Source organism: Lutra lutra, chromosome 16 (genome assembly GCF_902655055.1).
Source record: "Lutra lutra chromosome 16, mLutLut1.2, whole genome shotgun sequence".
In the NCBI taxonomy this organism is placed as follows: domain Eukaryota; kingdom Metazoa; phylum Chordata; class Mammalia; order Carnivora; family Mustelidae; genus Lutra; species Lutra lutra.
In genome coordinates, this window is record NC_062293.1 from 50,810,574 (window position 1) to 50,836,731 (window position 26,158).

At 42.6% G+C, this 26,158-nt stretch overlaps 1 protein-coding gene across 1 annotated transcript in view; it reads right to left on the reverse strand.

Annotated features, from left to right (window-relative positions):
* Nucleotides 1-374: 374 nt before the first annotated feature.
* The window catches only part of LOC125086710 (serine/threonine-protein kinase ULK2-like), an 82,375-nt gene continuing 56,591 nt past the window's right edge, over nucleotides 375-26,158 (reverse strand). The window contains 10 exon segments of the mRNA XM_047706042.1: nucleotides 375-2,712; nucleotides 3,511-3,646; nucleotides 13,055-13,212; nucleotides 13,590-13,708; nucleotides 14,317-14,495; nucleotides 16,174-16,340; nucleotides 16,343-16,381; nucleotides 17,937-18,086; nucleotides 24,300-24,403; nucleotides 25,026-25,213. Coding sequence (XP_047561998.1) covers nucleotides 2,654-2,712; nucleotides 3,511-3,646; nucleotides 13,055-13,212; nucleotides 13,590-13,708; nucleotides 14,317-14,495; nucleotides 16,174-16,340; nucleotides 16,343-16,381; nucleotides 17,937-18,086; nucleotides 24,300-24,403; nucleotides 25,026-25,213 — 1,299 coding nt within the window. The 3' untranslated portion in view covers nucleotides 375-2,653.

The window sequence follows — 26,158 nt, forward strand, 5'->3', positions numbered from 1 at the left end:
CTCGGCTGAAGATTCAAGGGTCCAGGCCCCAGGCGTAAGTTGTCTCGAGGCTCCGTAGAAGTCACATTCCACTCAGCTTCTTCCTTCTCACGCTGGGGAGACTGAGGACGCCCCAGCCCTGACAGTAAACTCCTCTCCGGGACTCTGTTAGTCCTCTGGGCGGGGAGAAGGGAGCGGGACCTCAGGATGCACAGGGTCCGGTACCGGGCGCACTTTGGGCAAACCCTGACCACACGGATACCCGGTCAGCTGATTCACCGGGCACTCCTCTCCTTCCGTCTGTGTGGTCGCTGACTTCCCGCGTTCTGGCTCGAACCTGGGCGGCAAGCCATGAGTGTGCTTGTGAAATCGAGGATACGAAATTAAAAAGGTACTCATGGAAACATAAAGCATTTATTATTGCTATAGTCAAGGCAAAATCTCTGGAAACAATTGGCCTTGATAATGGGGGTAGAATCAGAACCATTATTCATGAGTTTACAGTCTGTTCTCCGCCGTCCACACGTCACAGTTTCACACACGGCATCTACCACGGGACGGACCTTTGTTACACAAGAGGGAGAAGAACGAACTTGGGAGTCACAAAGCATGGCTTACCTACCTCCCTTAGTTACCTGACTTCAAACCAATCACTTGCAGTGAACCTGTTTCATCCTGTGCTGATTCAAAAAAAAAAAAGATGGGATGGGGCGGAGGGGCCTGAGCGAACCCAGCTGCTTGGAGGGCCTCTTGAGATAATGTGAGTGAGAACCAGGAGGACATAAATGAAATTGCCCAGGAGGCTTGAAAAAAATGATACAAAACAGAGTATTCCTAGTAACAGTGTTTGGAAGCCCTGCAGGGAAGGGCGGGAACCCCATCGCGTACCCTCCAAACGTGGCAGCGGGCGGGACAGTCACTGAGCATCCAAAATCTTGGGCAGGACAAAGGACATTAATGCCCAAGCCTCCAGACTCACAGAGGAAGGAGCTGGCTTGACAAGCCATGTAATATGGACCCAGCTTTACCCTAGAAACACTTTGTCAGTTTTATTTTACCTTAATATACATCTGTACACACAAGAATAAAAAGGCTATTACACAACGATTCCGTGAGTTTTACCTAGTTTCAAGAATAATGCATGCAGTTACAAATGAGAGGTAGAAACACTGTATTAAAGACCTAAAAATACAAACATTGTATAAATAAATGTTCAAATTAACTGCTGGAATTTCATACAGATAAATAAGGTAAAAATTACATTACTTCGTCAAAGTAAAGGAAAAACCATGTTTTTGTCTGTCTGCATCAGTATCTTAAAATTAGATTAATGCCAAAGAGCTTCTGTGCAATTTGTCAGAGTCTGGATTATGTTACCTAAAAGGGTAAAAATAAAAGGATTAAAACTGGAGAATGGTTTATTCAAGTATTCAAGCAGGTGCGGAATAGAAACGAAACCATACACGATGCAGGAACCATTTCTGGAGGGACGTGACCTGCCCGCGTTCTCCGTGACCAGCCGTTGGTGGACCGTCAGGATGGACACGAACCATGCACATTAGGCTGCAAAGAGCCGCCCGTCTTCCTAAGAGAAGACAAATCTCATTTGTCACTAACTTCATGGAGAAACTCCACATCACCAACAAGCCTTTAGATCACCAACCTTGTTTTGGCCCTATTAAAACTCTTGAGAGGATCCCGAGTTGGTATTTTTCTCTAATACTGCCCAAATAAACCTAGCCTTTAGTAAACCTAGAGATCACAGGCATCGATGCACACTCTGCATGCACAATAAAAAATACAACCGAAAGCAAACGGCCAGCAACTCAAAGACACCACTGAGAAAATCTGTATGTGTAGATGGATAGGTTAAAAAAATGCAAAGGTTCACATGAACACAAGTTTTTACCATTTAAAAGTCCACTAGAGGTTACATGTGAATTCTGGAAAGGGTGTGTGTATATAACATAATCAAGTAAAATATTTTAAACAAGTCCATTGTGCCTCAGTTAGTTTTAAATTGCAAAATCCAATACACAGGTGTTTTAATAAATTAGTGCAATATGAAAGAGTTTGGAAGATGAACATGTGTCCATATTCGATCAAATGGAAGAGTTCACCACTTCTGCCAAGAGCCTTCTCTCAGCTCGTTCTCGAGCTCGCTCTTCCTGGGCTGTCGACGGATGCGTGCTCAGGTTCAGACAAACCGACCCCAGTTATCACACTGCCTGGATGAGATGTCGATTTTTATTTTATTTTATTTTATTTACTTTATACCTCAGTAAACACGTGGAATTTCACACACTGCCCTGGTGAACTGAGTATAGAGCCACCTACTTTGTTCCCTTCTTAATTATCCTTAGGAATAACTGCACTGATCATTCTATTTCTAAGGTCCATTTATTGACCCCGTCAAAACTGAGAGCCAAGTGGAATACTTGTGCTTCTGCTTCTACAGAGAAAAGGGAAGGGCTGACGCCTCCAATAAGGCAGATTTCCTACAAGTCTGTAGTTTTTTTGGGTGGTTTTCCTTTTTGAAGTCATGCTTGTTCTTTGGTAGTCACCAGGTGGGAGACTAGGGTTTCCTGGGGCTGGGGAAACCCAGAACCCAAGCTGTCATCCCAAACCTCTCTTCTCAGTCCCACTGCTGGTCCAGGGATGAGCCTGCAGCTGCTCACAGGGTCGCGGAGCTACAACAGAGTGCTGACAATCTTCTTTCAATACTAGTTTTATCTAGAAATAAAATAAATTCATAATGAAAATCATGTCTATTGTCAAAACCAAAGCAAGGAGAACTGATGGGGAAAAAAAACAAACCCATCACCATTAATTCTCCACGTGCACCCTTGCCCCTGACCTTTCTTTGGCCCAAAGTTGGCCATTCTGAGTATTTTGTCTTCCTTCTGCCTGATAATTGTTTGCATGCAATTTCCAGCTCAGTGACGCGCAGTGGCAAAACTTAGGCTGGCACGTAAAACACAGGACATTTAGATCTGAATGGCCAGCTTACTCCCAAATGCAAGTCATTTCAGAACTGGCATCCCTTCGAGGCTGTGTGGTGTGAGCACGTACACTCCGAAGGGCCCACCATCCCCTCCTCAAAACCCAGGGCTTCTTTCTGATAAATGATACCATCACCCGGCAGCCTATCAATCTCCACTCTGCTGTCTATCCTACATCTACCCTGGAGTCTTCATAAAAGTCTTCAGTTATCAATAAGCTCACGAGGCTTAGAACAGTTGCCTTCATTATTATTAACAATAAAACCAAAGCTCTCTACAGACACAAACACACATCTGCCAACACGGTCATGCAGTGTGAAAATCCGAAGCCACCAGGACTTCATGTGCGTTATCTCGAGCCCTCGAACAACTCTCTCATCTTTCAGAAGAAGAAACAGACCACGGGTAGGGTAAGGGATTGGCCCAAAGCCAAGATCCAAACCCAGGCCGTATGGTGCCGAACTCTGCCCACTCCTCCTACTGCACCTGTAGGAGACAACTGGGTTGCCTGTGTTCTAAGTCGACTTACATTTATGTACATTTTCGATGTCGGCAGGGTCCTGGAGAATCTTAGTGAGGCCTTCCGGAAGAAGGGCTGCCTTATGGTAGCGATAAACGATGTCTTCGGTCTGCTGAAACATCTCATCCAGGGCGGCAGACTGAACCTGAAGCCAAGTCGGCAGAAATGAGAAGAGTCTCAACTTTTCCCCAAAGATACGAATCCATCTGGGCAAATGCAGCTTTTAATGGAATCTATCTAAAATTAACACATTTGACAAAATGATATCCTCTACCAAACTATATAAAACTCCAAAATTCATCAGAGAGGCAAAATAAAACAGGAGCTGCTTGACGAAAGAGTTTGTCTGCGATCTCACGTCATCTCAGACTCAGACACAGGACTCGCAAAACTTACGTTCCTGAACTGGCTCTTCTAGGACTGCACTAAGAAGCTTCTTTTAAACATACACTTTCACACTAGCGCAGCCTGACACTTCATTAAAGTACATTTTGTAATAATAATGGGGCGTCTGGGTGGCTCAGTGGGTTAATCCTCTGCCTTCGGCTCAGGTTGTGATCCCAGGGTCCTGGGATCGAGTCCTGAGTCGGGCTCTCTGCTCAGCAGGGAGCCTGCTTCCTCCTCTCTCTGCCTGCCTCTCTGCCTACTTGTGATCTCTCTCAGTCTGTCAAATAAATAAATAAAATCTTTTTTAAAAAGTACATTCTGTAATAATAAGTAAGTGGTGTTAGAAGTCATCTCTTGGGGGGGGACGGCCCGGGAGGTGAGGGCGCGGAGGCTGCGTGGGGGAAAAAAAAAGTCATCTCTTAGCCTGTTTTAACCAAAGCATTTTCAAAAGGGCGTAGTCGTTCATTTGTTCAGAGATGTGTGATGAGCACCTTCCCTCGTTCCCGGCGCTCTGCACATGGTGAAGGAGAGCGCACCGTCTAGAGGGACGTACGGGGCTGGGAAACATGGCATCCTAACGCCAAGGGATATGTGGTACTAGAGAGGGAGCCCCGAATGGTAGGGAATACAGGCTGGGTGCGTCTAACCCAACTATGGATGGAGAGAAGATCCGGGAAAGCCTTCAGGAAGTGGTGTTTAGGCTGAGTCTGGAGGAGGAGCAGGAGATGGCCAGGTGATGGGAAAGGTGGGGAGGAGCTTTCCAGAAAGAAGGGACAGCAGAAGTAGTCACAGGTTGTGAGTATTTCAGAAGTTTCCCCAACAGTATTCTGAAATGAGGCCCAGATGGCATCACTTAGGGTGAGTCAGCGAACCAGGACTTAATGCCCAACCTGAACGCAGTCTCGGTCACTCAGGAATGTGACGTTACCCAGTCAACATGGCATTTCCTAGTCAATGGACACGTTCTGCTCCCTCTTAGGAGGGCAACTTTGCCCGAACAATGCACTTCTGACTAATAAATTCCGTTCTTCTTTTTTATGACCTCTCCCTTCCCTTTTAAAAACCTTTGTTTTATTGAGCTCAGCAAAGGTCCCCACTGCTTGCTAGGTGGGATGCTGCCTGACTCGTGAGTCATTTAACAAAGACAGATCTCCAGTTTTACTTGGCTGAATTTTGTTTGTCAACATGCTCTTTAATCATTAAATGCCAGGACTGTCAGTAACCCAGTATCCTAATGTATTTGTCGATATCATCCGTGTCTTCCAAACAATACTTTAAAGTCACTTACAATTAAAAAAAATTGGGGTACAGAAAGTCCATTCTGAAAAGGAAGAAGAAAAAGCTAACTAAAGATAGTGCTAATATCCGTGAGTTTGCTGTGCAGCCTGGGCAAACTTACTCAAGCTACACTGCTCTTACTATCAGAAAAGAAAGAAGCACCGTGAGTGCTTTGGAGAGAACGTTTTCCTGGCAAACTTCTAAAAATCATATACCATATGAAGTCTTAATTCAGTACAGAGAGACAGAATGCATATTATTCATAGCAGTAGTTTAGAGCAACATAATATCTGTTATTTTTATCAACAGTTTATATTCCAAAATTATTTTCCTATGACTTGATAATGGCTTTCAAAATGAGGCCAAGGGTAACGTAACAGTACAATTCCAAGTGGACAAATTTGGAGGGGAAGTGGGAGAAAATAAGGTTGGTCAATAATTCCCCCCACTTAATAACTTCTTTTTTTTTTTTTTTTTAAATTTTTTTTTATTTTTTTTCAGCATAACAGTATTCATTATTTTTGCACCACACCCAGTGCTCCATGCAATCCGTGCCCTCTACAATACCCACCACCTGGTGCCCGCAACCTCCCACCCCCCACGCCTTCAAAATTCTCAGATCGTTTTTCAGAGTCCATAGGCTCTCATGGTTCACCTCCCCTTCCAATTTCCCTCAACTCCCTCTCCTCTCCATCTCCCTTTGTCCTCCATGCTATTTGTTATGCTCCACAAATAAGTGAAACCATATGATAATTGACTCTCTCTGCTTGACTTATTTCACTCAGCATAATCTCTTCCAGTCCCATCCATGTTGCTACAAAACTTGGGGATTCATCCTTTCTTTCTTTTTTTTTTTTTTTTTTTTTGCAGCTTTATAAACATATATTTTTATCCCCAGGGGTACAGGTCTGCGAATCGCCAGGTTTACACACTTCACAACACTCACCATAGCACATACCCTCCCCAATATCCATAACCTCACCCCCTCTCCCAACCCCCTCCCCCCATCAACCCTCAGTTTGTTTTGTGAGATTAAGAGTCACTTATGGTTTGTCTCCCTCCCAATCCCATCTTGTTTCATTTACTCTTCTCCTACCCCCTCGACCCCCCATGTTGCATCTCCTCTCCCTCATATCAGGGAGATCATATGATAGTTGTCTTTCTCTGATTGACTTATTTCGCTAAGCATGATACCCTCTAGTTCCATCCACGTCGTCACAAATGGCAAGATTTCATTTCTTTTGATGGCTGCATAGTATTCCATTGTGTATATATACCACATCTTCTTTATCCATTCGTCTGTAGATGGACATCTAGGTTCTTTCCATAGTTTGGCTATTGTAGACATTGCTGCTATAAACATTCGGGTGCATGTGCCCCTTCGGATCACTATGTTTGTATCTTTAGGGTAAATACCCAGCAGTGCAATTGCAGGGTCATAGGGTAGTTCTATTTTCAACCTTTTGAGGAACCTCCATGCTGTTTTCCAGAGTGGTTGCACCAGCTTGCATTCCCACCAACAGTGTAGGAGGGTTCCCCTTTCTCCGCATCCTCGCCAGCATCTGTCATTTCCTGACTTGTTAATTTTAGCCATTCTGACTGGTGTGAGGTGATATCTCATGGTGGTTTTGATTTGTATTTCCCTGATGCCGAGTGATATGGAGCACTTTTTCATGTGTCTGTTGGCCATCTGGATGTCTTCTTTGCAGAAATGTCTGTTCATGTCCTCTGCCCATTTCTTGATTGGATTATTTGTTCTTTGGGTGTTGAGTTTGCTAAGTTCTTTATAGATTTTGGACACTAGCCCTTTATCTGATATGTCATTTGCAAATATCTTCTCCCATTCTGTCAGTTGTCTTTTGGTTTTGTTCACTGTTTCCTTTGCTGTGCAAAAGCTTTTGATCTTGATAAAATCCCAAAAGTTCATTTTTGCCCTTGCTTCCCTTGCCTTTGGCGATGTTCCTAGGAAGATGTTGCTGCGGCCGACGTCGAAGAGGTTGCTGCCTGTGTTCTCCTCGAGGATTTTGATGGATTCCTTTCTCACATTGAGATCCTTCATCCATTTTGAGTCTATTTTCGTGTGTGGTGTAAGGAAATGATCCAATTTCATTTTTCTGCATGTGGCTGTCCAATTTTCCCAACACCATTGATTGAAGAGGCTGTCTTTGTTCCATTGGACATTCTTTCCTGCTTTGTCAAAGATGAGTTGACCATAGAGTTGAGGGTCTATTTCTGGGCTCTCTATTCTGTTCCATTGATCTATGTGTCTGTTTTTGTGCCAGTACCATGCTGTCTTGATGATGACAGCTTTGTAATAGAGCTTGAAGTCCGGAATTGTGATGCCACCAACTTTGGCTTTCTTTTTCAATATTCCTTTGGCTATTCGAGGTCTTTTCTGGTTCCATATAAATTTTAGGATGATTTGTTCCATTTCTTTGAAAAAAATGGATGGTACTTTGATAGGAATTGCATTAAATGTGTAGATTGCTTTAGGTAGCATAGACATTTTCACAATATTTATTCTTCCAATCCAGGAGCATGGAACATTTTTCCATTTCTTTGTGTCTTCCTCAATTTCTTTCATGAGTACTTTATAGTTTTCTGAGTATAGATTCTTAGTCTCTTTGGTTAGGTTTATTCCTAGGTATCTTATAGTTTTGGGTGCAATTGTAAATGGGATGGACTCCTTAATTTCTCTTTCTTCTGTCTTGTTGTTGGTGTAGAGAAATGCAACTGATTTCTGTGCATTGATTTTATATCCTGACACTTTACTGAATTCCTGTACAAGTTCTAGCAGTTTTGGAGTGGAGTCTTTTGGGTTTTCCACATAGAGTATCATATCATCTGCGAAGAGTGATAGTTTGACTTCTTCTTTGGTGATTTGGATGCCTTTAATTTCCTTTTGTTGTCTGATTGCTGAGGCTAGGACTTCTAGTACTATGTTGAATAGCAGTGGTGATAACGGACATCCCTGCCGTGTTCCTGACCTTAGCGGAAAAGCTTTCAGTTTTTCTCCATTGAGAATGATATTTGCGGTGGGTTTTTCATAGATGGCTTTGATAATATTGAGGTATGTGCCCTCTATCCCTACACTTTGAAGAGTTTTGATCAGGAAGGGATGCTGTACTTTGTCAAATGCTTTTTCAGCATCTATGGAGAGTATCATATGGTTCTTGTTCTTTCTTTTATTAATGTGTTGTATCACATTGATTGATTTGCGGATGTTGAACCAGCCTTGCAGCCCTGGAATAAATCCCACTTGGTCGTGGTGAATAATCCTTTTAATGTACTGTTGAATCCTTTTGGCTAGTATTTTGGCGAGAATTTTCGCATCTGTGTTCATCAAGGATATGGGTCTGTAGTTCTCTTTTTTGTTGGGATCCTTGTCTGGTTTTGGGATCAAGGTGATGCTGGCCTCATAGAATGAGTTTGGAAGTTTTCCTTCTATTGCTATTTTTTGGAACAGTTTCAGGAGAATAGGAATTAGTTCTTCTTTAAATGTTTGGTAGAATTCCCCCGGGAAGCCGTCTGGCCCTGGGCTTTTGTTTGTTTGGAGATTTTTGATGACTGTTTCAATCTCCTTACTGGTTATGGGTCTGTTCAGGCTTTCTATTTCTTCCTGGTTCAGTTGTGGTAGTTTATATGTCTCTAGGAATGCATCCATTTCTTCCAGATTGTCAAATTTGTTGGCGTAGAGTTGCTCATAGTATATTCTTATAATTGTCTGTATTTCTTTGGGGTTCGTTGTGATCTCTCCTCTTTCATTCATGATTTTATTTATTTGGGTCCTCTCTCTTTTCTTTTTGATAAGTCTGGCCAGGGGTTTATCAATCTTATTAATTCTTTCAAAGAACCAGCTCCTAGTTTCGTTGATTTGTTCTATTGTTTTTTGGTTTCTATTTCATTGATTTCTGCTCTGATCTTTATGATTTCTCTTCTCCTGCTGGGTTTAGGGTTTCTTTCTTGTTCTTTCTCCAGCTCCTTTAGGTGTAGGGTTAGGTTGTGTACCTGAGACCTTTCTTGTTTCTTGAGAAAGGCTTGTACCGCTATATATTTTCCTCTCAGGACTGCCTTTGTTGTGTCCCACAGATTCTGAACTGTTGTGTTTTCATTATCATTTGTTTCCATAAATTTTTTCAATTCTTCTTTGATTTCCTGGTTGACCCATTCATTCTTTAGAAGGATGCTGTTTAGTCTCCATGTATTTGGGTTCTTTCCAAATTTCCTCTTGTTATTGAGTTCTAGCTTTAGAGCATTGTGGTCTGAAAATATGCAGGGAATGATTCCAATCTTTTGATACCGGTTGAGACTTGATTAGGACCAAGAATGTGATCTATTCTGGAGAATGTTCCATGTGCACTAGAGAAGAATGTGTATTCTGTTGCTTTTGGATGAAATGTTCTGAATATATCTGTGATGTCCATCTGGTCCAGTGTGTCATTTAAGGCCTTGATTTCCTTGTTGATCTTTTGCTTGGATGATCTGTCCATTTCAGTGAGGGGAGTGTTAAAATCCCCTACTATTATTATATTCTTGTCGATGTGTTTCTTTGATTTTGTTATTAATTGGTTTATATAGTTGGCTGCTCCCACGTTAGGGGCATAGATATTTAAAATTGTTAGATCTTCTTGTTGGACAGTTCCTTTGAGTATGATATAGTGTCCTTCCTCATCTCTTATTATAGTCTTTGGCTTAAAATCTAATTGATCTGATATAAGGATTGCCACTCCTGCTTTCTTCTGATGTCCATTAGCATGGTAAATTCTTTTCCACCCCCTCACTTTAAACCTGGAGGTGTCTTCGGGTGTAAGATGAGTTTCTTGTAGGCAACATATAGATGGTTTTTGTTTTTTTATCCATTCTGATACCCTGTGTCTTTTGATTGGGGCATTTAGCCCATTAACATTCAGGGTAAGTATTGAGAGATATGAATTTAGTGCCATTGTATTGCCTGTAAGGTGACTGTTATTGTATATTGTCTCTGTTTCTTTGTGATCTACTACTTTTAGGGTCTCTCTTTGCTTAGAGGACCCCTTTCAATATTTCCTGTAGAGCTGGTTTGGTATTTGCAAATTCTTTCAGTTTTTGTTTGTCCTGGAAGCTTTTAATCTCTCCATCTATTTTCAATGATAGCCTAGCTGGATATAGTATTCTTGGCTGCATGTTTTTCTCATTTAGTACTCTGAATATATCATGCCAGCTCTTTCTGGCCTGCCAGGTCTCTGTGGATAAGTCTGCTGCCAATCTAATATTTTTACCATTGTACGTTACAGACTTCTTTTCCCGGGCTGCTTTCAGGATCTTTTCTTTGTCACTAAGACTTGTCAATTTTACTATTAGGTGACGGGGTGTAGACCTATTCTTATTGATTTTGAGGGGGGTTCTCTGAACCTCCTGGATTTTGATGCTTGTTCCCTTTGCCATATTGGGGAAATTCTCTCCAATAATTCTCTCCAATATACCTTCTGCTCCCCTCTCTGTTTCCTCTTCTTCTGGAATCCCAATTATTCTAATGTTGTTTCGTCTTATGGTGTCACTTATCTCTCGAATTCTCCCCTCGTGGTCCAGTAGCTGTTTGTCCCTCTTTTGCTCAGCTTCTTTATTTTCTGTCATTTGGTCTTCTATATCGCTAATTCTTTCTTCTGCCTCATTTATCCTAGCAGTGAGAGCCTCCATTTTTGATTGCACCTCATTAGTAGCTTTTTTGATTTCAACTTGGTTAGATTTTAGTTCTTTTATTTCTCCAGAAAGGGCTTTTATATCTCCCAAGAGGGTTGCTTTAATATCTTCCATGCCTTTTTCAAGCCCGGCTAGAACCTTGAGAATCATCATTCTGAACTCTATATCTGACATATTACCAATGTCTGTATTGATTAGGTCCCTAGCCTTTGGTATTGCCTCTTGTTCTTTTTTTTTTGTGAATTTTTCCGCCTTGTCATTTTGTCCAGATAAGAGTTTATGAAGGAGCAAGTAAAATACTAAAAGGGTGGCAACAACCCCAGGAAAATATGCTTTAGCCAAATCAGAAGAGATCCTGAATTGTGAGGGGGGAGAAAGGGGATAAAAGGGGTTCAGAAAGAAAGAAAAAAAAACTATTAAAAAAAAGAAAGCCGATAAAGAAAAAATATAAAAAGAGGAAAAAATATATATATATTAGATAAACTATTTAAAAAACGTTAAAAAAGAAAACGGTAAAAGTTAAAAAAAATTTAGCAGAAGAAGAGAAAAAGAAAAAAAAATTGAAAAAGAAAAAAAAATTAAATTAACTGCAAGGCTAAAAAATCATGGGGAGAAAGTCATGAGTTCCGTGCTTTGCTTTCTTCTCCTCTGGAATTCCGCCGTTCTCCTTGGTAGGTGAACTTGGTCCTGGCTGGGTTTCCCGTAGATCTTCTGGGGGAGGGGCCCGTTGTAGTGATTCTCAAGCGTCTTTGCCCCAGGCGGAGTTGCACCGCCCTTACCCGGGCCACGCTGAGTCATCCGCTCGGGTTCGCTTTCGGGAGCTTTTGTTCCCTGAGCGCTTTCCGTAGAGTCCGGAGGACGGGAATAAAGATGACGGCCTCCCGGTCTCCGGCCCGGAGGAGCCGAGAGCCCGGGGCCCCACTCCTCAGTGCGCCCTCAGAGAACAGCGCCAAATGACTCCCGTCACCCTGGCCTCCGGCCGCGCTCCGAGCTGACCGAGCCCGCGACCGGTTCAAGGCAACCCTGAGCTGAGAGTCACTCCTCGGCTCTGTCTCTGCAGCCGGCTTCCCCGTTTGATTACCGGTAAGCTCTGCGACACTGAGACACCCCCGATCCTTCTGCGACCCTGCGGGACCTGAGGCCTCGCTGACCCCGCCTGGGCTTCACCCCAGTTAAGCCTCTGGAGCGATGTCCCTCAGCGGAACAGACTTTTAAAAGTCCTGATTTTGCTCTGTTGCTCTGCCGCTCGCCGGGAGCCGGCCCCTCCCCCCGCGGTCTATCTTCCCGTCGCTTTGGATTCACCTCTCCGCCAGTCCTACCTTGCAGAAAGTGGTTGATTTTCTGTTTCTGGAATTGCTGTTCTTCTTCTCTTCAATCTCCCGTTGGATTTGTAGGTGTTTGCAATCTTTAGATAAGCTATTTAGCTGATCTCCCGCTACCCGAAGTAGTCTCAGCCTGCTACTTCTCCGCCATCTTCCACTTAATCACTTCTTTAACAGTCCCTAATTTCATCTCTACTTCAGAGCGATTCCCTCCCCATGAGACAGAAACAATATTTCCAATAGTACAACAATACAGTTGGAAAAGCAGATTTTACTTTGCGTCTTTACTCAGGTAAGGTCAGTAAGCAGTCGGGGCACATGCGCTGGTGAACAGCAGGATTTCTCCTAATGTTTTATTCCCAAGTTTCTGAAACAGTAGAAAATGCAGAAAATGCAGATCTAGCTAAAGCCTTTAGATGCGAAGTATAAAAAGATTAGACTGTGCCTAATGTGAGCAATTTTTAAGAGGTACAATAAAATGTCACCACATGTGGTAGCCAATGTCACTTAATGTGTTACTTGGGCTAATGACATCCAATTACCCCTGTCATTAAGAGGGAGTCACAATGTTTGGGGCTTGGGAATGGTTAAGGGCAGAAACTTTTTTTTAAAAGGATAACGTCAAAGGGCGCCTGGGTGGCGCAGTTGGTTAAGCCTCTGACTCTTGGTTTCTGCTCAGGCTGTGATCTCAGGGTCGTGAGACTGAGTCCTGCATCGGGCTCTGTGCTGAGCACAGAGTCTGCTTGAAACTCTCTCTGCCCCCGCAACTAGTGTGCTCTCTCTCAAAATAAATACATTTTTAAAAAAAAATAATAAAGGGAAAATATGAAGTAGGTATTCAACTCAGAAGATCGGCCTATATAATATTCAATATTTAAAAGGGTTACCATTTCTACAGCACAAGTATAGATGAGTTTCTCTGCAGTCACGCTGTTGATTTCATCAATAAATCTCTGTTTGTCAGAGAAGAAGCGATTCAGCTTTTCTGTAAGTTTCTTGCACATGGTGATGCAGAATTTGTATCGTTCATTCAGATTTTTAACAACTGGAAAGAAGTCGAGATGAGAACTAATTTTAATTTTCCTCCCAAAATAAAAATAAAGTCATAGTGACATGCACCTTTTCTGCCAATTTAAGGAAAGTGGCACTAAATGATCCTTGGGGGAAAAAAATGACCAGAAATCAGGTTCTTTCATGGGTTCTCTTCCAGTTAAGGAAAAGTTGAGAATAAAGAAAGCCCTTTTGGCTGTTCTCTGTATCAATTACATGGCAAGAGCACAACCCAGAAAAGTCAGCATCTTTGCCCATCTAAGAGTTTTTACTAGCACAGACTCCACATCAAACTCTCTCTCGGTGTAAAGGGGAAGAGGGCGGTGCGAGGGTGCGGGCGTGGACGCGGGTACTGTCGCACACCCCCTGTACCTTGTTTCACAGCTGTGGACGGGCTCAGCTTCCCGGACTTGATCTGGGCTTTGGCGAGATGCAGAGAGGCTGCTAAGAGCTGTGCGGCTTTCATGTATAACACCAGCTGCTCCACGCGCCTGCGCCGGAAGGAAGGCAGAGAGTGTTATCCCCTGAGCCAACGCGCCCCATTCCGCCCTCTACGCATCGGGTCACCAGAGAGCATTTCTAAAGGAGTATCATCCTCCTTGACATTTTTTTAAAAATATTTTATTTATTTACTTAACAGAGAGAGAGAGAGATCACAAGTAGGCAGAGAGAAAGGCAGAGAGAGAGGGGCAGGAGGCTCCCCTCTGAGAAGAGAGCCCAATGCAGGGCTCGATCCCAGGACCCCAAGACCATGACCTGAGCCGAAGGCAGAGGCTACATTTTTAATGCACAAATAACTCCTGAAGGGAAAAGGTTCAGCACAGAAAAAAAACGTGTGTGAAAAGACTCAAGAACCAATACAACCTCTTCATCATCAAATACCTTCAACAGTATAAGTCACAAGGAAGAGGCAATACTAAGGCTGCAGAATCTTGGAGTCTTGGCTCACAAGTGGAATCTAGGCCAGTGACATAACCAAGAGCTCCCTTGAAGCTCTTCATGAGACACAATCCCTAGTGTCTGACAGGACCTCCATCTCAGACACGAATTTACAGAAAGCAGGGAGAATTTGGAAGCGAACGACAAAGGGGGCACGTACCCCCAGTCTTTGCTCAGCTGGCTGATCTGGTCCACGACCACACTCTCCTGGATCTGGTACAAGGAGACAGCGGATGTGCACAGCTCCGGGTGGCCGCCCCGCACGGCCGTCAGGTCCAGCACGCACTCCGTGAACATCAGCATCACGTTGAGGTGGCGTAAGGTGTCTGTGTGTTCTCTCTGTGGCAAAGCCAAACTGTCTTAGAAACTTAGAAACTAAGAAGACGGGCATACTTGTTTCTGTATATACACCGCGGCCGAAGCTACCGTGTTTTTATACTTGCGAACATCAGAATGAGTAGAACAGACTACAGTTTTTAAATTCCCCAAAACTAGTAGGAAAATAAGCACAGGTGAAACACAATGTGGGTGTGTGGGAATTGTGTGCATGCGTTTGTGTGTATGGATGAGAGCCACAAAATTAAGTTTCAAAAATATGAGGTCACGTGCTTTTACTAGAAACAATAATGACAACAACAAAACTAAACAATAAAATCAACATCTGAGACAAAACATGACAAAATAAATACCGGGATTGAAAGGCTATTCCATACACTAAACCACACTTGTTGACAGGTCTGCAAATTCTACTGACTTACAGTTTGAGAGATGCCTTATTTTAATTTCCAGTGGGTTTTCAGTTCACAGTGATTCCTGACACCAAAGCTCTAAAATCTTGGTGAGCTGTCCAGTTAGTTAAAGAGGGGAGTAAGCGTAGACATAATAGCAGGCATTAAAAATGAGTAGTCTAAAATTAGTGTTGTTTTGAGATGTGTTTTTAGCTATAAATGTTTCTCGAAATCCTAACTAAGACTAAGCTTCTCATTCTCCTTTTATGATTAAAAAAGGATGAAAATCATTTCCTCGAGAAAAGAGAATAAAACCAATTAACTTGTGATGGTCTCCCTACTCTCTTACATATATATGTCTACATATACATGCATATAGCACTATATATTCTAATATACCGTTAAAAGTACTGGAAAGCAATTTGTGTCTAATTTGATTGAAAATACTCTGACAACTGCCTTTCCAATTGTAGCCCTGGGTTAAACACATGTTCAAAATTACGACTGAATTCACTAGGAAATCACTGATATATTTTGCATGCACCATTTTATAACTTCTCTGCGAAAGAACAGACATTCACACAAAACAGAAATGCTAGAGGTCCAGCATGGAGAGAGCATCTGTTCTCTGTTGGTCTGGAGAACTGATCATTTCGACTGGAAATGCAAGCCAAGTCAGCACCGTAATCAGCAGGAGGACACAGTGTGGGCTCCCGAACGATGTCCGGGAGGCAGGACTGAGGAACTGAACTGGCACTCCCTGTGCAGTCACCGAAGGAACCTCGCCTGTTCTCAGTCTGTGTTCGCAGGATTCTGATGCGGGTCTCCCTGCACAACTGGCTCCAGGAGGGCAGGGGCTGGTCTACCAATGCGAGCGTCTGCCTGCTGGGGTTATTTCTCCGGGTTAGTGACGCATCTAATTATGCTTGATTACTTTTTAAGCCTAAGTGTGTCATTTTTATGTTATAAAGGGAAGCAAACACTGAAAATAAAAAGTTCTGGTTTCAGGACCAAGATTATGCTTTCCAAGTCCTACCGATGGAAAGAAACTAAACTTCAGACGAAAAATCTGTATCTGTCGCTTCCTATCAACCAAAGCTTGTTCTGGATGAGTGTCACTGTCCACATTATTCTGAAAGCGTGTCAGCAGTGGCTTTCAAATAGAAAAGACAAGGCGAGGTAAAGAAAAGAAAAACAACAACAACAACAACAAAAACAAACAGGCACTTTGGGAGCAGTCTGCTCTCCCCCGCCCCCATGGCTAGAACGCCCTCCGTGGCTCTTCTCACCTCCATCAGTGTCTCCTCCGGCAGCTCCGGGGCTTCAAAGGTGACGAGCCCCTCCAGGCTTGGGGGTGAAGCACCATAGGGCATGTATCTCAGGCTGGGAGCAGCCTCGGCTCCTGGAGGGGAAGCTCCCCAACCGGGCCCCGGCGGGGAGCCCACACACACGGCGTGCTGGCAGAGCACAGGGAGCCCCCGGGGCTGCTGGAGCCGGCTGCAAGGGGACAGGACGGTGAGCACATGGGCCGGTGGGCTGCGTCCCCCACTCCCGCCAGGCCAGCAACCGTCACGGACCCCCCAGTGGAGCCTATGAAGAGGTTTTATTTCTCCAAGGTCAACTTTATTCCTTGTTTATACATCTATTTTATCGACATCATCATGGCTAGGTCGTTTTTTTTTAAAGATTTTATTTATTGATTCGAGAGCGAGTGAGCCAGAGAGAGAGAGAGAGAAAGAGAGAGAGAGAGATCAAGAGCAGGGGGAGGGGCAGAGGGAGAGGCAGACACCCCACCGAGCAGGGAGCTGGATGCAGGGCTCCTTCCTGGGGTTCCAGGATCATGACCTGAGCTGAGGGCGGCCGCTTCACCGACTGAGCCGCCCAGGCGCCCCTTCATGGCTTGTTTTAAACAAGTTTATAGCGTATACATTTCTCCCCGTAGCCCCATAGTCCTCCTCATCATAGAACGCAGCAGAGGCACAGCAGTTCCCTAAACTTCTGTATGTGATGACTGTCTGGAGGATTTACACTATTTCTGGTTTTTTAAGCCACAGATAACACTGTAATGAAATCTAAAGTTTTCCCTTCATTTGGATGATGCATTTGTGATTAGGTACTCTGAAGTGGTATTATAAACAGGAATGGGGTTACCGCAGGTCAAATGTTACATCTTCACAGCTCTTGTGACAACTGCCACACTACTTTCGACCCCAGGTGTGAGCACACACACAGACCCTACCACACCTCAGCAATGCTGGGCACCTCCATCTTCTAGCGCTGGCTTAGCTAACAGGTATAAAATGTCACTTTCTGAAAATGACATTTTACTATTATTAATACTTTCAATAATCCGAAGGACAAGATTATTGACTCTACTTCCTCTCTCACTACCTGTTTATAATCCTTTGCTTATAAATCTCCTGACATTTTGATTGGTAACTTACGTAGCAGAAGAGAATTTAAAGGACACAAGGTACAATACAGATGACAATGCTAAGTGATAACTCATTTCCAGTCCAAGCTAAATGCTTCCTTAATTTGGGGTATTAATAACCAATTTATAGAGAATGGATGATAAAACCAATCTACTGGCCTATCTAAATGCAGGTAGGGCTAAGTGCAAGATTAGGACCCGAACTATGAAAAAAGGTGAAACTGAGGTTTCTAAGAACAAAAGCAAAGATAAACAACCATCTACCATTTCCAAAAAATTTACCAGAGGTACTGAAATACGCCTTTAATATAAAGACATAACGAGCACCGCAGACGCGCCGCTCCTTCATCATGGAGAAGTCACAGGTACATTATACCACTATAATACAGTGTTATCAACATGCAGTGCTCTTATCTTACAAAGTTTCCCCCCTACAAATAACATCCCATTTATGCCTTATAACCCCTTTAAGGTCAAGAAAGTGATGATCTCAATGTCACTGGTAAGGAAACTGAAGTCCAGAGAGGCTGAGGGACTCGCCCAAGTCGCATCATCAAGTCATCGACAGAACACTGCACTCCAAACACAAGCCAAAATGATAATAAGACAATTCTTCACCTGAGGTTGTTCTTGTTCGAAGGACCATATGGGTACAAGTGGGGGCCGTGGCACTGTGTGGAGGAGATCCTACAGTGAACAGGACAGCTCTGGAACTTGCTGCTGTTCCTATAGGAGGTGCCAGTCCACCACCACAAGCTCCTGCAGGGGCTACAGCGAAAAGTTCACACAATGTTACGTCGCTTCCACGGTGTTTCGATTTGGGGGTGGGGTTACAGGGAGACCATTACTTTTATAGTTGGGTTTCTGGGGGCTTTTTTACATTAGGTACTTATTACTCTTAACATCAGAAAGTCAACACAGATCTGCATTAGTAGTATTTTACAGTACTCTCTTCTCAGCTGTGAACCTTCCTTACACCAAAAGTGACTCAGAGTCACTTCATAGACTTCTAAGGGACATGAGCTGCTGTCACACCTGTTAAGGATCATTCGAAAAAGTGGAAACCAAGAACTTAGGATAAAAATATGAGGGAAAGATGAAGGGAGATCAGCACTCTCCACGGTGTAAGAGCCAGAGAAAGTTGAGTCATAGTACACGTGGGCCTTGGAATTGCAGCCGTACATCTATCAGGAAGAAATGGGGGTGGACCCAATGTCAGGGGCCCTGATGGGTTGGTGTGGGTTAAAGGAAGGGAAGGTGGAGAGTCCCTCTCCACCAAACTACACAGAATCAATAAAAGGTGTCCAAAGCCTTTTCACACTCAAGCATCTCAAAAACATTACATTTCTGAGGACACAGAATGGAGGTGGGAGTTAACAATACAAATCACAAATTTAAAACCAGATACAGAAAAAACCTACCATCAGTGTCCATCCTATCCACAACAGAGCATAACAAACTTGAAGCATCTAATTAACAGAACAGAGAGTTTATACAAATCTCCTAGGAAGCCATGAACAGTAAGTGGAAATTAATTAAACAGTATCTATTTGTAGGTATTCCTGTATTTAAATATGATTATGGATGTATTTTAAGAGACAATGACCCTACTTCTTTTAAGGTCTTAAGTTTTTCCTATTATCAGCAGTTTTTATTTTCAGAAATGGAGACTTCATGATTAGAAAGAGAAATCTGTGATTTCGAAAGATGACAGTAAAGTTCATGTGGAAAAGAGAAGAGAAAAAGAGGATAAAAATGATCAAAGATGCATTTTATGCCTAAATGTTGTTTAGGGAGAAAAATCTGGTTTCATACACACAAACTTGGACTTAAATTACAACACATATTCATGCAGACCTTGCAAACCCTATAAATTTAAATTAATTTGTAAAAGGGGGTGAGACGTAATACGGTTTTTCAAACAAGCTAATTCCAAAAACTGTTCCAACTCGTAATGACTGACTTCTGGAAAACAGCACCAGAACGACGACTTTCAGAATGGCCGTGTTAAGTGTGAGCAGCATCAGAGACCTGCTTCTCAGTGCAACAACTGTAACTGGTGAAAATTAATTTTCTTATTCATTTAAGAAAGAGAGTGGGGAGTAGGGAGTGAGAGACACAGAGTCTTAAGCAGACTTGGTACTGAGCAGGGAGCCCAACATGGGGCTCGATCTCACGACCCTGAGATCACAACTGAGCAGGAACCAAAAGTCAGATACTTAACTAACTGCGTCACAGAGGCACTGTGGTAAAAATTCTCTCTTTAACAAACAACCACTTAGGGGCACCTGGGTACATGCACCCTTATGTTCAATGCAGCATTATTTACAATAGCAAAGATATGGAAGCAACCTAACTGTCCATCAACAAATGAATGGATAAAGAAGATGTGGTGTAGGTGTTTTACTTATACAGTGGAATATTACACAGCCGTAAAAAGGGATGGGCTCTTGCCCTTTGTGACAACAGGGATGGACCTAGAGGGTATTATGCCCAAGTGAAATAACTCAGACTGAAAAAGACAAATACCATGTGATTTCACTCACATGTGGAACTGGAAAAACAAAATAAACAAACAAAAAGCAGAATCAAACCTATAAATACAGAGAACAAACGGATGGTTGCCAGAGGGAGGGGAGGTGAGGGGAAAAAGGCAAAATGGGTGAAGAGGAGTAGAAGATACAGGCTTGCAGTTAAGAAATGAGTAAGTCATGGGAATAAAAGGTACAGCACAGGGAATACAGGCAATGATGCTATGATAGTGATGTATGGGGACAGATGGCAGCTACCCTTGTGGCGAGCACAGCGTAATGTATAGAGATGCTGAATCACTATGCCGTACACCTAAAACTAATGTGAACTTGTATGTCAACTATACTCAAATAAGAAAAAAATTTTAAGGTAAAGTATGATCATAATGTCTCATCAAATAGAGAATATCATTAAAGAGAGAGATTATAAAAAAGAACCAAGGCAAATTCAGGAGTTAAAAAGAACAATAACTGAAATTAAAAATTCACTACAGGGGTTCAGCAGCACATGTGAACTGGCAGAAGAAAGAATCCATGAACTTGAAGATAAATCGATAGAGACTGTACAATGTGCAGCACAGAGCGAAAAGAGAGCCTCAAAAGAACTAGGAGACACCACTAAGTGTACCTATGCATAATGTGGATTATATGCATGCTAGGGGTGCCAGGAGGAGAGGAGAGGCAGAAAAAAGCAGAAAAGAATATCCAAATTAATAATGGCTGAAAATTTCTCAAGTCTGATGAAAAACATCAATCTGTATATCCAGGAAGCTCAACAAACTCAACGGAAGATAAACTCAAAGAGAGCCACCCAGAAATCATAGTAAAACCGTAAAAGCCAAAGACTAGGAGACAACCTTCGGAGCAGTAAGAGGAAATCATGTGTCACATGCAGAGGTTTCGTTCAGTCTACAGCTCAATTTGGAAAGTACAGCAACTTAACAATATTAAGTCTTCTGATCTATACATACAGGGTTTCTTTCCATTTATTTATGTCTTCTTTATCTCATCACTGTTTTGTAGTTTCCAGAACCAAAGTTTTCTAGTTTACAAGTATAAATTTGTTCCTAAGTATTTTATTATTTCTGATGGTATCTTACACAGAATTGTTTTCTTAATGTCACTTTCAGATCGTTTCTTGCCAGTGTATAAGAAATACAGTGGATTTTTGGGTACTGATCTTGTACTCTGCAATGCTGCTGAATTTATTAGTTCAAATAGTTTTTTAGTGGATTACTTAGGATTTTCTACATACAAAATCATGCCATCTGTGAAGAGAGGTAGTTTTACTTCTTCCTTTCCAAGCTGGGTGTTTTGTTTTTTTGTTTTTGCTCCACTGCCCTGGTTAGAGCCTCTGATACAATGTAGAATAGAAGTGGTGAGAATGGGTATCTTTGTCTGTTTCGTGATCTTACAGGGAAAATATTCAATCTTCGACCTTTAAATACGACGTTAGTTGTGCATTTTTCATAGATGTTCTTTATCACGTGCGTAAATTCTATTTCTAGCATATTGAGTATTATGTATTACATTAACTGATTTTCATATGTGAAAGCAACTTAGCAGTCCAGGGAAAAATTTCACTTCATAAAATTTCCATTTCACAATGGAAACTCAAGGACCCAGAATAACCAAAACAATCTTGAAAATGAAGAACAAAGGACTCTCATTTCCTTGGTTACTATAATGGTATAATAATCAAGGCAGTATGGTACCAACACAATAAAAGACATATAGATTGGTGAAATAGAATTAGGATCCAAAAAATAAACACATTTATAGTCGACAGATTTTTCTGACAAGGCTAACAATGCAATATGGAAGAAAGAATAATCTTTGCAATAAACGGTGCTGGCACCACTGAATATCTACACACAAAAGAATGAAGTTGGACCCCTACATCACATCATCCACAAGAAAGTCAGTTAAAGTGGATCACAGGTCTACATGTAAGAGCTAAGATACAAAACTCTCAGGAAAGGGGCGCCTGGGTGGCTTCAGTGGGTTAAGCCTCTGCCTTCGACTCAGGTCATGATCTCAGGGTCCTGGGATGGAGTCCCGCATCAGGCTCTGCTCAGCAGGGAGCCTGCTTACCTCTCTCTCTCTGCCTGCCTCTCTGTCTACTTGTGATCTCTCTCTGTCAAATAAATAAATAAAAATCTTAAAAAAAAAAACCTCTCAGGAAAGAATACAGAGTTAGGCAAGGGTGTCAGATGTTATTTAAGAAGGGGTATCTACGGAAACCCAAAAAGAAAACAGAGAGGGTTAGCCTGACACCTACAGCTACAACAAACACTAAGCATGGCCTAACTCCTAGCCGGGAAAACAAAAAAACCTCGTAATATTTAATTCAATTCCTGCTATCCAATATATCAGGTCAGGCTTTCAAAAAAAAAAAAATTAAAAGATATACTTAATGGTAAAAACAGTTTGATGAAACAGAGCAATCTTCATAACCAGACTCACATATAGCACAGACTGGAATTATCAGACTAAAAATTTAAAATAAATATGGTTAATATGCTAAGGGCTCATTAGGGAAAAGTAAACAACATGTAAGAAGAGATTAGTAACATAAGCAGAGAGAATGGAAACTCTACAAAAGAATCAAAAGGAAACATTATAAATCAAAATCACTGAAACAGAAATGAATAATGCACTTGATGAGCTCCCCAGTAGATGGACATGGCTCAGGAGAGAAACAGTTAGCTTGAAGATGAGCCAATATCAACTTCCAAAACTGGAAAGCAGATACAAAGAAAATGAAAACAAAGACGGAATAGTTAAGAACTGTGGGACAGCTACGAAAGTATAGCATATATGTAAAGGGAGTATCAGAGGGGAAGAGAGAGAAAGGAACAGAGAAAATTTGTAGTTGTAATGATCGAGAAGTTTCCAAAATTACTGCCAGAACCAAACCACATTTCCGGGAAACTCAGAGAACACCAACCAGGATGAATCCCAAAAAAACTGTATCTAGACATACATCAAATTGCACAGAATCAAAGACATGGAAAAAATCTTGAAAGAAGCCAAAGAAAAAGCACCTCACCTATAGAAGAACAAGAGTAAGAATTACATTGGACTTCTCTTCAGAAACCATGCAAGCAAGAAAAGAGTGGAGTAGTCTCTTTGGATTAGAAACCATGTTCAATCAGATATTTGATAGTCCACATTATTTCCTTCTTCAGATGCTAATGGGGGAGTCAGTAAGAAATTATAGAGAAAATGAGAAAAGATGACAATGGTGAATCCCAAATTTAGGTGTATATAATAATCATGGGGAGAGTATTTTTTTTTTTGAGATTTTTATATGAGAGAGCATGAGCAGGGGTGGGGAGGGGCAGTGGGAGAGGGAGAAGGCGGCTCCCTGCTGAGTGGGGAGCCCAATGTGGGGCTCGATCCCAGGACCCTGGGAGCATCATGTGAGCTGAAGGCAGACACTTAACCAACTGAGCCACTCAGGAACCCAGGAGTTTGTTAAAAGTACTGATTCCCAGAATCCATTCCCTGAAAATTTGGTTAAATAAGTCTGGGTTATGGTCCACAACCTGCCCGTTGTTTTATTTTTTGACAAGCAGTAATCCAAGTAATCTAGTTGTGGATCTGTAGACATAACAGTCCCTGAAACAACTATGAAAAAGGCTAGGGGATCTCAGTGACCCATGGTATTTTTTATAGGATCTACTCACTCACTGTATAAGAAATGCTCAAGAGTACAAGTGTATTTAAGCTAACTTTGGTCAGTATTACCCCACCAATAAAAACCAATCTTGGGTCAGAAATCCTCCTAACTCATAACTGGTGGTGATTAAGACACCCCACAAGCATCTGTCTTGATGGGCTAAGACAAAAGATGAAGTGGCAGGGAGTGGGTGAAGAAATCTCAGGGAGTGTGTGAACAGTCAGCAGAAGCAGATAGGTAAAACAATTAATTTCTCCTGCCCTCCAACCCCACCAAAGATGTCCATGGACTAACATCTGGAACCTGTAAATAGGCTACATTACATGGCAGAAGGTAATTAAAGTTGCAGATGGAACTGGCTTAAACATAAAGAGATTATCCTAGATTATCCAGCGGGTCCAACGTAATCACAAGGGTCCATTAAATGTAGAATAGGGAGGCAGGAGGCCGGAGTCTAGACCGGCCATCGTTGCCTTTCAAGATGGAAGGGGACCCCAAGCCGAGGAATGAGGGCAGTCTCTAGATGCTGGAAAAGCCTAGGAAATGCATTCTCCCCTACAGCCTCCAGAAGGAATGCAGCCTTGTCAACATACTGATTTTAGCCCAGAGAAACCCACTGCAGGCCTCTGACCTCGGAAACTGTACAACGCTACGTTTGTGTGGTTTTAAAAACAGCACACTTGTGCTAATCTGTGGCAGCAATAACAGTAAACCAATGCACATACTAGCAAATTACCTACCTAGAAAGAAACCCCATTTTCTTACCTATATCCATTGGTCGTTCTGTATTTAAACTGTCCGTGCTGCCCTGATGTCCACCTAAAGGTATCTTCGCTTGTTGGTCTGATAATTTCCCAGCACTGACAGATCTAGAAAGAAGGCATGATGTTCATAATGGAAAGTATACTTTATATTTATTTATTTATTTATTTATTTATTTATTTATTTATTTATTTATCAGTCAGAGAAAGAGAGAGCACAAGCAGGCAGAGAGGCAGGCAGAGGCAGAGGGAGAAGCAGACTCCCTGCTGAGCAAGGAGCCTAATGTGGGACTGGATTCCAGGACCCTACGATCATGACCCGAACTGAGGACAGAAGCCACCCAGACATCCCTGGAAAGTATATTGTAAAAATCCCAGTATTTAAAATAATAAGGGAGATTCAAGGCAAGCCATAAAAGGGTTAAAAGGAAGTCAGAGAATAAGGAGACAAAAAATAGATACCAGACAATTCAGGGGAGAGACGAACTTCAATAACCCAAACAAACAAAAAGCATACATAGAACATTCAGGAAATTCAGTGAGGACTCTGTATTCAGTCACAGGAAGCACCTGTGGTTTTCAGAAATTCTAAATGTATACAGTTCATATCATTACCCAAGTGGCGTAGACCAGCTACGAAACTAATTTGGTCTGGTCTGTCTTTATCGTAGACATATATGTGCTATTGCAGTTTTCACACCGAAGGCTGGGAGGAAACGGTGTCTTTTACCTGCCAAACACCGTTTTGTTCTGCTGCTCAGGCTTCTGCCTCTCGCCGCCTTGAGCCAGGAGACAATGAGGGCACTCCCGTGGGTCACTCCCGTCTTTAGTCTGCCCTTCAGAGGGCCCGTGGCGAGTCACCAAGGCTAGCAGGTTGGAAGACGCTTGCGTTTTAGGTATTTTGAAAGGAGCCGTGGTCTGAGGAAATACATGCAAGCCGGTTACTACCCCACGTGCAGCATTCGGAATCGTCAGACCTAAGTCAGACCTCGATTCACATCCTGACTCTTCCACTGACAGCCTCTGCGGCCGTGGACAGCTCACTCGTTCTCTCTGGCCTCAACTTCCTTTCTTCGGGAATCAGTGGCATCATGTATAAAAAGCATTCGGCATGAAGTACTTAGACTGTGCCTGGCTCACGGCAAGTCCTCCTTAAATGGTAGCTATTCAGTATCACCATGAATCTCTTCTATCAAGCACAGTAGCCCCCATCGTGGCTTCGCCTTCTGTGGCCGACCCCGGTCTGGAAGCAAGTGATCCTCCTTCCGATACACCGGCAAAAGGTCAGTGGTAGCCTAACGCTGGGTCACATGCCTACATCACTCCCTCACTTCATCTCCCCACGCAGGCCTGCTCCCACCTCACATCCTCCGCTCCTCCCTCTCCCAGTGCCCCTCCGGCCATCACTTGTGCTTTCTCTCTCTCTCAAAAAAATAATTTTTTTGAAGATTTTATTTATTTATTTGACAGAGATCACAAGCAGGCAGAGTGGCAGGCAGAGGGAGAGGGAGAAGCAGGCTCCCCGCTGAGCAGGGAGCCTGATGTGGGGCTCGATCCCAGGACCCCGGGATCATGACCTGAGCAGAAGGCAGATGCTTAACTGACTGAGCCACCCAGGCACCCCAATAAATAAAATCTTAAAAAAAACTGCCCCATGATTATTATTATTATATATCTTCGGTGTATTTTGAGAGAGAGAGACCACATTCACTTAACTTTCACTGTGGCCTATTGTAACTGTTCTATTGTATTATCAGTTTGGTTATTAATCTCTCACCGTGCCTAACTTATAAATTAAACTTTATCGTACTATCTGTGGTTTCAGTCAACTGCGGAGGGTCTTGGAGCATATCCCCGGGGGAC